The 15,469-nt window shown below is 36.2% G+C and overlaps 1 protein-coding gene across 4 annotated transcripts in view; it reads right to left on the bottom strand.

Moving 5' to 3' along the window:
* Positions 1-15,469, bottom strand: part of LOC145673384 (structural maintenance of chromosomes protein 6-like) — a 228,280-nt gene that overhangs the window by 55,265 nt on the left and 157,546 nt on the right. For all 4 annotated transcript variants that reach the window (XR_014128748.1, XM_081743034.1, XM_081743033.1 and 1 more), the window contains 2 exons: positions 13,588-13,758; positions 8,096-8,283 (listed from right to left, as the gene is read on the bottom strand). Coding sequence is in view for 3 of the 4 variants with exons in the window: in XM_081743034.1 (XP_081599160.1) it covers positions 8,096-8,283; positions 13,588-13,758 (359 nt within the window). In the remaining variant the exon portion in view is untranslated. The remainder of the gene's footprint in view (positions 1-8,095; positions 8,284-13,587; positions 13,759-15,469) is intronic.

Here is a 15,469-nt window from a genome sequence, read left to right as displayed (position 1 = left end):
GTAAAGGGTGGAATATTTACCATTGCAGAGCAAGAGAAATGAGCTACTATAATTGGCTGAACGTGCCGCTGCCATAAAAAGCGTTCTTCTAGCCTGATTATTGTGACCACGTGAGAAGAAAAAAACAAAGGAAATCAACTATCAGAAAGGAAAAGTTGTATCTAATGGACTGTAATATAGGCCACATTACTAAATTTATGAAAGTTTAATTAGACAGTACTTTGAGTTACATCTCTCTCCCTCCCCTTCTTCAACTCCTGCATAATGAAGAGTGACTCATCATCAACGGGACAGGTTTTGTGTATTGGGAGGTTTGGTGACGTGACTAATTCAAGCGACAGTGTAAGGAAGTTCAAAGTTGATTTATTCAAGAAAAAATGATCATTTGGTTTGTGAATGACAATGGGAAAGGAGCGTACTAATTATTTAGCGAAATTTAAACTTCAAGTTATCAGCTATGCTAAAGAACATGGAAAGCGGGTAGCGGGACGCAGATTTGATGTTGATTAAAAAAAAAAAAAAAAAAAAAAAAAAAAAAACGTTCGTCTGTGGTGTGCAAGTGAAGAGAAAATCTTAAATAGTTCGAAAAGTCGATGTTCATTTCGAGGGCAAAAGTGTAAATATCCAGATGTGGAAAAGGATTGCTTGATTTTGTAGTTCAAAACAGGAAATGTGGATTTGCAGTTACAATGAAATTATTTAAATTGAAGGCTGCAAAATAGCATGTAAAAGAAACATTTCGCCAGTGGAATTTAAAGTTTCGTGTGGGTGGGTTATGCGATGAAATGGTATTTGTTCGTCGCAAAAACTACACCTGCGCAAAAGCTGCCTCAAGCTTACGAAAACAGTTTGTTATCTTTTCAATCGTGATCTAACTTCGACGCACATTTTTTTTATGTACATTCCGAAATTAGGAATGCAGACCAAACAGCGATTACTTTGGTATGCCAAACAGCAGTACCGTAAATAATGTATGGGAACGGAGTGTGCAAATAACTTTACATACAAGTGATGCTGAAAAGCAGCGGTGCACAGTGATATTGAGCATTACAGCTGATGGAAGAAAATTACTACCGTATGTGGTTTTTAATCGGTAAGCCCTCCCCAAAGGAGAAAGCGTCCCAGCTGGTATTATTGTAAGAACTCGTGACGGTGTGTGGATGACAAAGGAACTGGTCCTAGACTGAATTTCTGCATTATGACATGACCAGGAGCTATTCTTCGATCAAAATCAATGCTTTTGTTGGATAGTTTACGCGGGTATACTGGTGACCGAGTGAAACAAAAACTGAAAGAAGGAAAGTGTGACCCAGTGATTACCTCTGGCGGCATGATAAGTGTTTTGCAGCCTTTGTATGTATCAATCATCCATTGCATCATGATGTATAAAAATTGCATCCTGAACAAAGCAACTTCGACGCCAGGAGGCTGTTTGCAACGTACGTTTGTGTCAGGAGTGTGCCGTTGGATTTTGGGTGCTTGGAGGTCAATACCGGAAGAACTTGTCATGAAAAGTTTCAAAAAACTGGAATTTCCAATAATTTTGATGAGACTGAAGATGATCTTCCTTGTAATAGTGACCCGGAGCAGCATTCTGGATCGTCTAGCAAGGGTGAAGAATCAGACGCTGGTGATGCTGAAATGGTAGGAAGTGGATGCAGGGGCGCATTCAGGACGGATTGGAAGGGGGGGGGCTGTAATACTGCTACTTAGAACTACTTTTAAGAGTTCCAAGCTCTGGAATGGGTTTTATTTATATATAAAATAAGAAAGTTTCCTCTTCTGGGGGGATTGCCCCCCCCCCTGGATCTGCCCCTGAGTGAATGTGCTTGATTTGGGCGGGTACAAACAAGCTGACTCAGTTCTGCGAACCAAAGTTACTTTACTTGTTTCAAGAACAGCTACTGTATATAAATATATCGTATATATTGCATACACTGTATAACAAAGATACTTATTCCTGTTAATAAAGGTGTTATTAAGGCTTAAATATTTGACCTTCGACCGGATGGTCAATACATTTGAGACATGTAGTACTTGATAACCTATTGTTAAATGTGGAAACACTACCTCAATATGTGGCTCCGTTAACGAGTTATTCGGGTTTAAATATTTGACCTTTGACCTCGATGGTCAGTACTTTTGGGACAGGTAGTACGGTATGAATGCGTGTGTAATTTCTGCTATGTTACATAGGGGTTAATAAAAGGTACACCCCTGCTATTGGTTCATTCTCTGCTGTGTTAAATATGAGCTGGAAAATGTGTTCAGTCTTACGTATTCTGTGCTATGCTACATAGGGGTTGACAAAAGATACAACCCTGCTATTGGTTCATTCTCTGCTGTGTTAAATAGGGGTTGAAGAAAGCAGTCGTAAAAGAGAACGAGTACACCCTTAGGCTATGTTACATAAGAATGTTGCTAAAATAGATGTTCGTAGTCTTTGTGTTCGTAGTCTTACGTAATTTCTTCTATGTTACATAGGGGTATTCGTAGTCTTATGTAATTTCTGCTATGTTAAAATAGGGGTGGAAAAATAAGTCAAATTCTTTTATTAGCTCTGCTACGTGTTCGTAGTCTTATGTAATTTCTGCTATGTTACATAGAAGTTGGAAAATGTGTTCATGGTCTTATTAGCTCTGCTATGTTAGTAGTCTCTGTGTAATTTCTGATTGGATTATGTGTTCATTGTATTGTGTAATTTCTGCTGTTAAAATAGGGGTCACAAAAGAGAACGAATACACCCCCATTATTCTCTGCTATGTGTTCATAGTCATGTATTCTCTGCTATGTTATATAGGAGTTAGAAAATAAGTTGTACTCTTTTATCAGCTCTACTATGTTAAAAAATGCTTGTACCCTTTCTCGTGTAATCTCTGCTATGTTATATAAGGGTTGATGAAAGTGCTCATAAAAGGGAACGAATACACCCTTAAAAAGGGACAATAAAAGAGAACGAGTTTTCGGGGTGTTCGATTTTCCATGGTTGGACGGTACGTGGGTCATGGTGTATCGTGCGACACTGGACTATAGAGTACTTCGGATCAGGCGGGACCTGGATTGGCCTAGTATGGTCCAGGTATGTCCCAGATCGGTAATTTTTCCACTACTAGTGTTAAGTTTACAAGTGTTTTTTGTGCCAGTCTAAGGTGTTACCGGTACCCAATGAAGATGCCAATTTTTGCGAACAAGATAAGTTTTTCTGTAACTTCTTCCATGTTGACTCTGGAATTATTACTTAAATAATCAATATTTTTCTGACCAGAATATGCACTTCTTTATTAAAATTAAATTAATTTGTAACAGTTTTCATAAGGCAACGTTATCTTCCTCAGCCGTTAATTGGCATACGTATATTCAATATGAACATACATATGCCAATTAACGTCTGAGGAAGATATCGTTACGTTATGAAAACTGTTACGAATTAATTTATTTTAATAATGAAGTACATATTCCGGTCAGAAAAATATTAATTTTAAGTTTTTCTGTTATTTTTTTCTTAAGTCTTTGATGTTTTACGAAAGTAACTGTAGTAACTTGTAATGGTAATAATTTCAACCCACAAGATACGTGGAAATGTAATTTTGAAATTAACGATTTACGATCCGAGGGGAAAAATTTTGATTATGGGCCGCACCATGATTTTTCAATCCAAAATTTAGGAAATGCGCGGCCTATATTCGCGCAAATACGGCACCTTTATAAAATTCGTTGAGTTGTGAAGCAATATATTACACACTATTACAAGACATGACACTATCATTGTCTTACATACGTAGTAACCAACTATTTTGTGACGTATTTACCGTATTAAGGGTCTTAAGTTTTATTGAAACATAACTCTTGATAATTTTTTCCAATACGTCCAGTCATACTTTTAGAAGTCTGGCTAGTGGCTACCCATCTTACATACTTAAAGTCTTGTAGTTGCCCACGGATAAAATTATATCAATGGTCTCCATGATGGAGAAATGTTTAGTTCAAGTAACAACCAAAGACTTAAATATGAAATATAAACTTTATACAACGTGTTTTAATCAATTTCTTACCCAGGAAAGAGAGTAGTAAGAATCAGAAATAATAAGGGAGGTTTAAAATAATTACTGAATTGAGGTAACCTGCAAACAGAATGTATCCTTTTTACTGTATCAACCCTTAAGCCTAAAAATTAATATGACAAACCCGCTTTTATGAGTAGCAGGTTTTTTTAAAAGGGAGCAACTATGGGTTTTCTGTTTTTCTTTTAATTAATTCAACAAAACTATGAATCAATTAATGGCTGAATAATACTACCATACCAACAACATATACAACGCTTTGAAATGCAGAGAATTATTACTTTTTTACTTTACTAGTTTAAGCTCGTAATTTGATCTATATATGCTTATTGCGTAGCATATTTCTCTGAATAAGATGAAAAATAAAAATTATTAATACTGAAAAAAAAATGGTGAAAGAGAGAACTCCTGCTTTTTAAAATTATTTATTTCTTTATTATTAGCGTTTCATGTTTACGCTCTGTAGAGTAAATGGATTGGGTGTTCGTTTGAAGTTAAACGTCCCTTTCACCACCATGGTTATATGTGATGTAGACCAGTAGTTTAACGTGGGATGAACTTCTACTGGGAGATGAACCCGAAACTTTCTCGCCAAAGACGTGTACGTTAGTCATATAATTATAATCAAACTCTGTAGGGTATATGGGAAAATAAGAAATGATCACAACAATAGCAGCCAATATAGCTTGTTATACGAATACTTCTTCCTTATCAAACAAAGGAACTCGTGACTCCGTTTTGCACTCGACAACCAACATCTCAAGGACATTTAACTAATCACGATGCAGTTTCTGAGAATTGAGAAAGTTGTGGACAATTATTTTGCCCTTAAGGTTACTCTTGGAAATGCATGAAGACGTACAAAATATTTGGAGCAATATTTTTAAATAACACTCTAAATTAGTTGGAAACATTTGCTATTTTTACACTTGTCAGCTGGTTCTCCGCCAACTATATGCTATTGACTGGCTTGCACGCTTGTTCCACACTAAGCGAGTAAAGGTAGCGCCAGCGAGCAGCTTCCTGATGTACACTGGTCTAGAACAAGAATATTTGGATGGGACAACCGCTTTTGTGAGAGTATGGAGTCTTTGGAGAACGGACGTTCAAGCATACGACGAGATGACAAAACTGTGACTCCATGACAACGACAATTATCTCAGCTTTCGGAAAAAAAATCCTCGGCATTAGTTAAAACAATTAAACGTATCATCCATGAAAATTTGAAAACAAGGAAACTGTGCACCCGTTCGATAGCGAACATTCGAAGACTCCGTCATGACATGGATTCCTCGCCAATTTCCTCAAAACTGTTATCACCAGGAAAGGAAGATGGTGTTTCAAATGAAGTCATCTTATTAAACATTCGTCGGTGTAGGTCTCGGCCTGAGAAGCCAAGATTAAAAAAGGTTCCATGTTGAATCACAAGATTTTGTTGATTGTCTGTTTTGATGCCACGGCTCTCATTTTTCATCGCATTTTAATCAGACCATCAATAGCAGCTTCTACCTAGAGTTCATGAAGTGACTCCCCTACACAGGGTGTCTACTAATATTCCAAGATGAGTTTTCGTGACTTACCAAACCATAAAATTTCGTAAAATTGAAAAACTCAGTACCTATACTCTTTAGTATTCTAAGATCTCTACTTTCAAAGGCCGTTCCTTGGAGCGATAGAAACTTGGTGTCTTTTCACAGCTGAATAAACTGGTTAGATGCGTAGATGGTTTCGGCGATGCGATAGAATTGTGCTTTGCTTGGTAGCGTATAAAGCCGACCATTGACATTTTTGGCAGTGAATTCTGACGCTTTATAGAATAGAACATTTTTCAGTCGCTACTTATATTTAAAAAAAAAAATCGTTACCCCAAACTTAAATTTCTTGACTTTCATGACCATTTTCTGAATGCATAACTTTTTCATGACTCTCGTGACCGATAGACACCCTGCTAGAGAATGACCCATGTTCGAGTCATAATTACTAACACTGTCAGGTTATATATATATGTATATGTATGTATGTGTGTGTGTGTCACTGTCATCGACTATTGTGCTAGCCATATTTGGTTCCAACGGACTATCCCTTTTTCTCAAGGTCCCGAGTCTTACCTATTATGCGCTATGGTGAGTCTAATATCTGGAATTGCGCAACGGAATTTTCGTACCGAATACAGTAAACATCCTCCCAGTAGGCTTACCATTTATGAATGGCGTTAAGTGTTTCTTAGTAAGGCATAAGAAACCCTCAGGGCGTCCCTTGTGTGTCTGATGCTGATGTAGAGGAAGAGCGGTCAAGCATTGTGAACAGTCCTACAAAATGAAACCTGTGTGCTTCTAGTGAGGTTAAAACTTATTTTGCTACAAAATGACACCAAAAACGATTTCTGTGAGTGGTCTGAATATTTTTTTTATGAATTTACAAAGTTACAGGGGTACTTTAAAAAGGATTTTACAACTATAGTGCTATAACGTAATTTATACATTCTTGTAGCGTAACGGAAGTTGTATGTGTGTGTGTTTTCTTTCTTTCTTCTATAAAACAAGTGAACGTGAAGCAACGCTCTGGTTATTGCTGTGGTGGGGGATAGAGTGGAATAGACTTCTGTTCCCTCCCCTTTCTCTTCTATGAATAGGAACTAACTAGATACCTGACTCACTGGATAGATGCTGAACTTATTTTGTCACATCTATTTAGTATTATTAAAATTAGATTTCTGGACTTTCAGCATTTATGGCTATGTTAGCCCGTCACGTGTGAGGGATGACGTCCCTCGGCGATCGCACTATCCGGGGAAAGGGAATGAAGAAAGGATTGGGGAAGGAAGGAAGTGGCTTGGGATCTGTGTGTTAAGTACCATCCCGGCATTTGCCTGGTGTGAATGAGGAAAATCTCACTCAGGATGGCTGGCTGGCGTTTTCGATCGAGTGTCCCACCGGAATCGAACCCGGGACCACTCGCACCAAAAACAGGAGCGTTAGCGACTACGATACGCGGGGTCACTACACGTCTCTTTGGTATAGTTCCTCAGGTTGGAGGAGAGAAGGGTGGCAACTAAAGGCTATTCCATTTTCCCTCGCATCACAGTAATAACCACAGTACTGCTTCACGTTCTTAGGGTCTTCACTACTGTGAAATTAAACTACCGCTAATTTTAATGTTTTTATGTATTATCTTCAAAACAAATAAAAGTATTTGAAAAGCTAAAACGTAGTGAACTAGACAATACGATTTTGCATGTGATACCGTTATCACAACTCGCCTATTTACTTTCGATTTGCAACTGTCGATAGATTTAGCATTTTTTGCGGGTTCTGTAAATAGCGGCATACCAAAAGCAGATAGGTGAATTATGGTAAAGGTATCACATCAAAATCGTATTGGGTAGTTCACTATATTTTTTGTTTTTTGAATATTTTTATTTGCCTTGATGATATTACAGAGAAACTCCAAAATTAGCGGTAGTTTAATTTCGCTGTAGTAAAGACCTTTTATTGAGAAGAGATTGGTTTACAAAAGCACAAAAACTCGTTACGCAACAAGAATGTATGATTTATGTTATAGGATTACAGTTAATTAAATACAACTTCCTTTATCATTCAATATGCAAATATTTTTGCTTTTTTTAATACGTGTTACACAACCTTTTAAGCGGGAAACTGTTAAAAGAATAATTATTAAGGAAAATAAAACATTTTAAGAATTGTTATAATGTTCAATATGATGATGCATCATGAGCACATCAGCATATCATTACTAATACCATTATTTCTAACTTTCTTGACCCAATATCCTAACCTCTTGGCTGGCTCCCCATTGTCTTAAGACGCTGTGACACCACCTAAAGACATATGCCTTGAATGAAAAAGCGAAAACGGGGCTCGACATACACACAAAGAGCACGCACGCTAACTAGGGCCTATTCAGTTACACGGAACTCTTTTTATAACATGAATAAACAAAACCTGGGTCTAGATAATTCTACAGCGGTTTCCTATATATATGTATATGTATATATATATAAACTCATACACTACCTTTTTGTAACTATTCTTTCACATAATTTTTCAGCCTCTGAAACTACTTTAGTGATCATTTCACGTTGAGATTTCATTTCTTTCTCGACTTCTTTTAATCTTTTTTCTTTGGCTGATAAATTATTTCTGGATACTTGAAGACGTTGTGAAATCACTCGAACTTCATCTCTGATTTGCTGCAGTTCATTCTAAAAATAGCAAGTTATCTATTAAAATAAATATATATATCAATCACCTTCTAAGGTTCTTTAGCACTATCCCCATTCCTTTCTTTGATTTCTATTAACAAATTAACTATAATGACCATATGACCATAATGACCAATTTTAAAAAGTATCCTGTTTAACATTTACTAAATGCAACTATTAAAATGGTCCGTAAATTTGAATGCTCAATAATTATGTTGTCAAAAATGTACCGCGAAATTCACGAAAATAATAATAATAATAATAATAATAATAATAATAATAATAATAATAATAATAATAATAATAATAATAATCTAAAAAATAATAAATTAATAAATATTGTAACTAATTTATTTAATAACATATTGTAAAACTAAATAGCGTACTTCCCAAAATTTGAAATTGTTAATTGAATCAATCGATTGTGAGCAGGTTTACACACACACACACACACACACACACACACATATATATATATATATATATATATATATATATATATACACTGTATATATATATATATATATATATATATATATATATATATATATATATATATATATATATATATTATCTCAAGACTTGATATACTGGAAATTTTATTCCAACTAAACCGATTTGAGAGAAAATAATTGAAATGCTAGGAGATAATCAGCGATGAGCCTCATGTGTTGTTTTTCGTTTTCTCGACAAGTTGAATTCTCAAACGACTGATTAAATCGTGTGTTGCACGTAGCATGTGATGAAGAACCTTGTGGAATAGATGTAAATAAAAATCCATATCAAAGTATCAGTATCAGCAAGATACAACAAAATAATATAGTAATAATTAAATAACACATCCTTTCTCTTCAATAAATGATAATGCTAAAACTAATACCATTTACTAAATAAATAAATAATAATGCTTTCTCCTTTCCCTGGTCGGCTCTTGGTCATCGCATCGGTTACCAACGTCAATGTTTTCAATTTTATCTGACTCTCAATCTTTGCTGCGTCTCAATTCAAATAGTATCCCAACTGTTGCAAAGCTGAACCACGAACTACGCACAAAAAGGGATGCAAGCCAACTATTCGATACAGGGAAAAACATAAAACTCATAAATTCATTCTATAATCTGATAGGATAGATACCGAACATTATTAACACGTTCTACACGGGCCCATATTTAGGTAAGTGCTATTCTGTACTCGAGCACAGGGGAGCAGAATTTAGGGGGCGGCAAAATTTTTGGAATTCTTTTAAGACTCACAATAAAGTAATATTTAAAGCTAGTAACCCGTAGAGTCCCGCGCAAGCGCGAGAAAATATGTTAACGTGTTTAATTCGCTCTAATTACCGTAGCTACTAATTAGCTAACTTATCTGATTAGTTTTAAAAAGTCATCCTCTCCCACCTCCACTCCAAGGGGTAAGAATGAACTTGAACATCATGAAAACTGATACCGTTAAATTTAGCGATCTCGAAAACTATGAATTCAACACTAATAGCTGTCGTTTTCTATTACAGGGCTCATAGTGGTCTGGCCTCTTGAGATTAGTTGAAAAATGACCAAAAGCATACCAAAAAAGTGACCAAAAGCACACGAAAAAGTGACCAAAATCTCATCATGCCCCTTTTTTCCTTTGTCAATTTCTCCATCACCTCTCTCTTTGTTGTTTTGTTTCAACTTTTTTTCTTTACTTCTTTTTGAGCTTTCTTCATTCTTAGGTTTTCGAAGTATGCCTTGTAGTTACGGTAAGCAGACTTAGCAGATGTAAGAAGCTTCTGAGTAAGTGGAACCAGTTCTGGCCTATGTCCGAATTTCTTCATTCCAGACATTATATATAAACTTAGCATTGAGAGTTCTCAAAGGCATGAAATATTCAAATTCATCACCTACTCTTAAGAAGAACATACAAGAAGCGTAACACAAGACGAACATGATGAACCACACACACACACACACAACGTTGAGCGGAGCGTTAACTATTACGAAAGAAAACTAAAAGACTATTATGATAGAAGAAAGAATAGACACAAAAGGGTTCTCAACCCCACCTTAAGAGCTTCCACCAACCATCTACTGTGCTTTAGAAAGAATAAATGCTGAAGTAAAAATAAAGTTGACTGTTTCACATGAAGCGGCAAGTGCTGAAGCTTTCAGAAGAGTAATGAGTAACAAGTTTCTGCCTTTTTTCATTTATTTTTATATTTTTCTTAGAAAACTGCTAATGCAAAACATAAATCACACGAAAAAGTCACTTTACCTCCTAAAAATGTAACTTTTAGTGATAAACTTTTTTAAAAATGTAACTTTTAGTTAAAAAAAAAAAAAAAGCGACTCGCAATGAGCCCTGCTATTAGTTTTAAAATCTCGCCCCTGCCCTGGGGAGTGGAGTATGACCTTGAAGTTGAATCGGATTAAAATTTACTAGTCATCTCAGCGATCCCACAAACTATGAATTCAACTCTAATATTGGTTGTCTTTGGGGCGGGGAAATTCTGTGCGGGAGCGGCAAATTATTTACAGCACAGAGGCGCGTAATATATAAATACGGGCCTGGTTCTTCAAAATAAGATAATTAATGTAACGCAGTTGGAAAAGCGTTACCTTTACAAAAGACCGACATTCAAATATCAGGGAATTTTCGGGTTTCTATGAAGCAATCTATTCTAAGGAGCCTCTTTGGACATAAAATACTATTATTCTGAAATCTTCACGTATTTGGATTCGTGTGCCTGAATATTAGGTAGTTTGATGAATACCTGCATGCTGGCATTACTTGTCAGAGTTGGAGGAGTAATATTATTTGTACATTCCCATACATATTTTATAGTATAAAAGATGTTATACTAATCACACTTCATATACTATAAATATCATGTTTACGAGGTCCGATAATAAAGTACTGAGATTTTTTTTTCTTTTTTTTTTTTTTTTAAATAGCTGATGCTGGCTAGCCTGCAGACTGAAACCGCCGTCAGCGTATGATCTTGGGCCTGCTACACTAGCACAGCACGTGGCACTCACGAAATATTATTCATTGTGGAGTTAGATGTTGAAGAGTGTGGTCATGTGTTGGACCCCCGTCACAACATTGGAAGCACGTATATTGAGCAGCGCTATGCAAACTCCTTCTGTGTGAAACTTGGTGAAACTGCCGCGGTAACGTACCAGAAGCTTCAGCAGGTCTTTGAAAATGAAGTGTTATCAATGGCACAGGTGTATCGTTGGCACAAAATGTTTGCGGAAGGCAGAACAAAAATCGAATATGAACACCGCAGTGGGCGATCCACAAGAACACGAACGGAAAAGAACACAGATAGGGTGAGGGAACCTGTGCGAGCGGATAGACGATTAACTATGAAAAAGATTGCGAATGAATTGAACATGAATCGAGAAACAGTGCGTCTGATATTAACAGAAAATTTGGGAATGCGAAAAGTGTGTGCCAAACTGGTTCCGAAAAATCTCACACAGCAACAAAAAGACGACTGTGGCGGCTGACTTGTTGGAACAAGTAGAGTCTAACCCGGATTTACTGAACAGATACCGAGACATATAAAAGTAATCTAAAATGACCGATATTAGTGTCAAATCCATAGTTTTCCCGGTCACTGAAATCAATGGTAACACTTCCATTAACGATGACTTGCAAATTTAGTTACAATTGTATGCGGGCCGGGAGTCAGTAGGGGGGAGGGGTATACCGAGACAGGTAAAAAGTAGCTCAAAATGACCGATATTAGTATTAAATCCATAGTTTTCGCGGTCGCTGAAATCAATGGTAATACTCCCACAGGCGTTGACTTCCAAATACAGCTCCGTGCGAAGCATGGGTATATTCAACTAGTTAATAATACAATAAGCTGTCTGTCTATAGCGCTTTTCAACTCGAGAACCATGATAGATAAAAACATGAAATCTTAATGTTTTAAAGCTCTAAGAGAAATGATCCAAATAGCCCGTTGCAGGTCCGTAGGTCACACCCGAGCTGAGATATGGGGTGCAAAATCTCCATAAGAATAACATGTGGCATTTTAAAAAATAATCGAGAACGATCAATATTAGAGGTGAATTCATAGTTTTTGGAGTCGCTGAGATGAATAGTGATAGTTTCAATCCAATTCAACTTCAAAGCCATACTCCACTCCCCAGGGAGGGGCGAGATTTTAAAAGTAGTCGAAAACGACACATAGTGTTGAATTCATAGTTTTCGAAATCGCTGAGTTTAACTATATCAGTTTTCAGGATGTTAAAGTTCATCCTCATCCCTTGGAGTGAGGGTGGAGGAGGATGATTTTTTTAAAATAACCAGATAAGCTAGCTAATTAGTGACTCCTATAATTAAAGCGAATTAAACATATTAACATATTTTCTCGCGCTTGCGCAGACTCTGCGGGTTGCTAGTTTTAAATATTACTTTATTTTGAATCTTTAAAAAAAAAATACAAAATTTTGCCGCCTCCTAAATTCTGCCACCCTGTGCTCGAGAACAACATAGCACTTATCTAAATACGGGCCTGAGCTGTAGGTCCACGTCTCATACAGTCTCGCTGCTGAAAGGGACGATAAACTCCAAATCCAATAATAATTACGAAAAATAGTAGTATCTTTCTTCTGATTTTCACAAAATTTTCACAAGATTTTAGAGCATCAGCTTAGAGTGTAGTTATCTATTGTCTCTAAATTTTATTTTACTCTTACATGGGCATCTATGACGTAACTAAGATATTTTAGGGGGTGGGAGGCACGGCTCTTTATTTCTGAGAATTGAAAAAACGACTAGTTTCAGTCTGTAGTCCAAAGGTATTCTAGGGAGGGTGGCCTAATCCCTTTCAGTTACCTATTTTAGGCACTGTGAACAATAGTTGGAATTCAGCCTTTAGCGTTGTAACGAACAATACAAAGATAACTTAAGACTTTATACTGTGAAAACCTGCACTGGTCGCCTCAAGGTGTTCAAAAGTCATATTATATTAAGTGTTCAGGTTACCAGTGCAATTAATTCTCACCCATTGTATCTAAATACATTTTTTTAAATAAACCTATGTTTTGATAATGCTGGTTTCCTATACAGTCGCGGAAATTCCAAGGTTCTTTTCTTCCTCTTTAATGAATCCACCTGGAAAAGTAAGCAAGATGAGTAATTTTGGAAGTTAATACTTTAAAACAAAACAGTCACCAGGAACGTTAAAATAACACTGCGAACAAACACTTCAACTACTACATACCGTGCTGTACATTGGTGTGTGTTCGTTCAGATACGAATATTTGTATTGGATGCATTTTTTCTTAAACCTATTTTAAAAATTCTAACCTGGGATGGCTGCTGGCTCTCTTCAGCACTTTCTATCTTAGCCCGTAATTCCTTGGAAGCATTTATCGACTTATCCAGTTCACACTTCGATTCACTGTACTCCGATTCCAGTTCACTCTCAATCTTCGTCATCTCTTCCAGTTCCTTGTCATGATGTTTAATTTCTTCTTCCTAATAATAATAGCGAAATGAATAAATATAATGAAGATCACTACGCAGAATTCCATTATCTCCTACCTTGAATATACTATAGCAAGCACAAGTACATATCTTCAATTACTTACGAATAACGTGGAAACAAATAGTTCATTGGGAGTGTAGTTTTATGGAGGACTACCGCCTCCCAAGCAAAAGGAAATATGTACTCAAATTGATCCATTCTTCCTGAAGTTACTAATATAATACAAAAATATGTACCATGCTTCTTCTCTCCCTCCGAACGTACAAAAATATGTTAGATTAAAAAAAATCTTCAAAATCCAGGTATATATGCAGTAACATGTTCGTGTGGTGGAATATACAGCGTGGTCCATAAAAATACTATCGTACTTTAAAGTGATATGTTGCTTTGAATAACCATATTTAAATGAAATTGATCACATTTGAAAGAAAATCTCAAATATTTTTTACTATACCTCATAGACATTGAGTGTGGGCCTCCCGTGTGTCGATGCAAATATCAAGACAAATTCTCATTCACGCCACACACGCTCCAACATACCTGATGAAATGGACTGGATGACAGCACTGATACGAACTTGCACTTCTTTCAGGTTTTGAGGCAATGGAGGAACACAGACGTGTGTGTAGGAGCCTGATGTTGAAACCTTCACCTAAAAGTCCGTTGAAACCTGCACCAGACTCTGCGTGCTGTAATATTCCAAAACACACCAACTTCGTTCTTGTGGGGTCGCCACAACTCCTTAAAACTTATTGTTTAATAACACAACACAACACAACACAACGAAAGGAAATAATTTTACGTTAGCACATTACGGCATAATAATACAGAAACATACAAGCTTTCCAAGTGACCTCTAGCACAAACAGCAACTGCCTGCTAAATATCCAACAATGAACGCATATCGACTAATCACAAAGTAAACATGAGTGAATTTACTTCTTCTGTGCTTGATTCCATCCATTATTAACATTGTTGTCCATTGTTGACATATGACCAATTCCATGTAAAATTCCATCATTATCCAAAGCGACGTAATATCACTTTAAAGTATGACAGTATTTTTATGGACACACTGTATAGACAAACAAACAAAATTACGCTTGAAGAATAAAGAAACATTTGAAGGACGTTAAACACGCCGAAAGAAAAACTTCATTATTAACATTTAAATGAGTCTAGCAAGTCAACAACAAAATTGAAACTAATCATTGATTAAAAGCTTAACGAACAATTTAGATGCTGAGGCCTTATTCATTCTTAAAAGAAGAGTTCAGCCTAGGCTTTGATGGTAGCAATCTTTCTAAGAAACTTGTTCCGATCATCAAAAAGTATATATCTAATTCTGTACAATAGTAGTGTTACTTACAGTGAAGAAACTTGAAAATTTGGCTGTTCACAGTGTAATAGGACAAGAAACGCTACATATTCTGAATTTAGGTTAAACATATATCATTAAAATAAATAAATTACGTAGGCTGAATAAAAAGTAGTGGCAATATTCTTCTTACGTCAAAAGTGTGTATCTCAGAACTACAAGATTCCCGTAGCTCATAAGAGAATGTAAGACGAAGTGTGGCGAGTGGTAATGATTTTGGGTTAATTAGTCAAAAGTAGCATTACCGGAACGTATAGGAGGAAAGTGGAAGCGTCATAACTAGGGATGGCCAAAATTTTTCGGAATCCGGATAATTTATTTTT

This window comes from Thermobia domestica, chromosome 16 (assembly GCF_964235325.1).
Source record: "Thermobia domestica chromosome 16, izTheDome1.hap1.1, whole genome shotgun sequence".
NCBI classification, from domain to species: domain Eukaryota; kingdom Metazoa; phylum Arthropoda; class Insecta; order Zygentoma; family Lepismatidae; genus Thermobia; species Thermobia domestica.
This window is presented reverse-complemented; position numbering and strand designations above follow the sequence as displayed.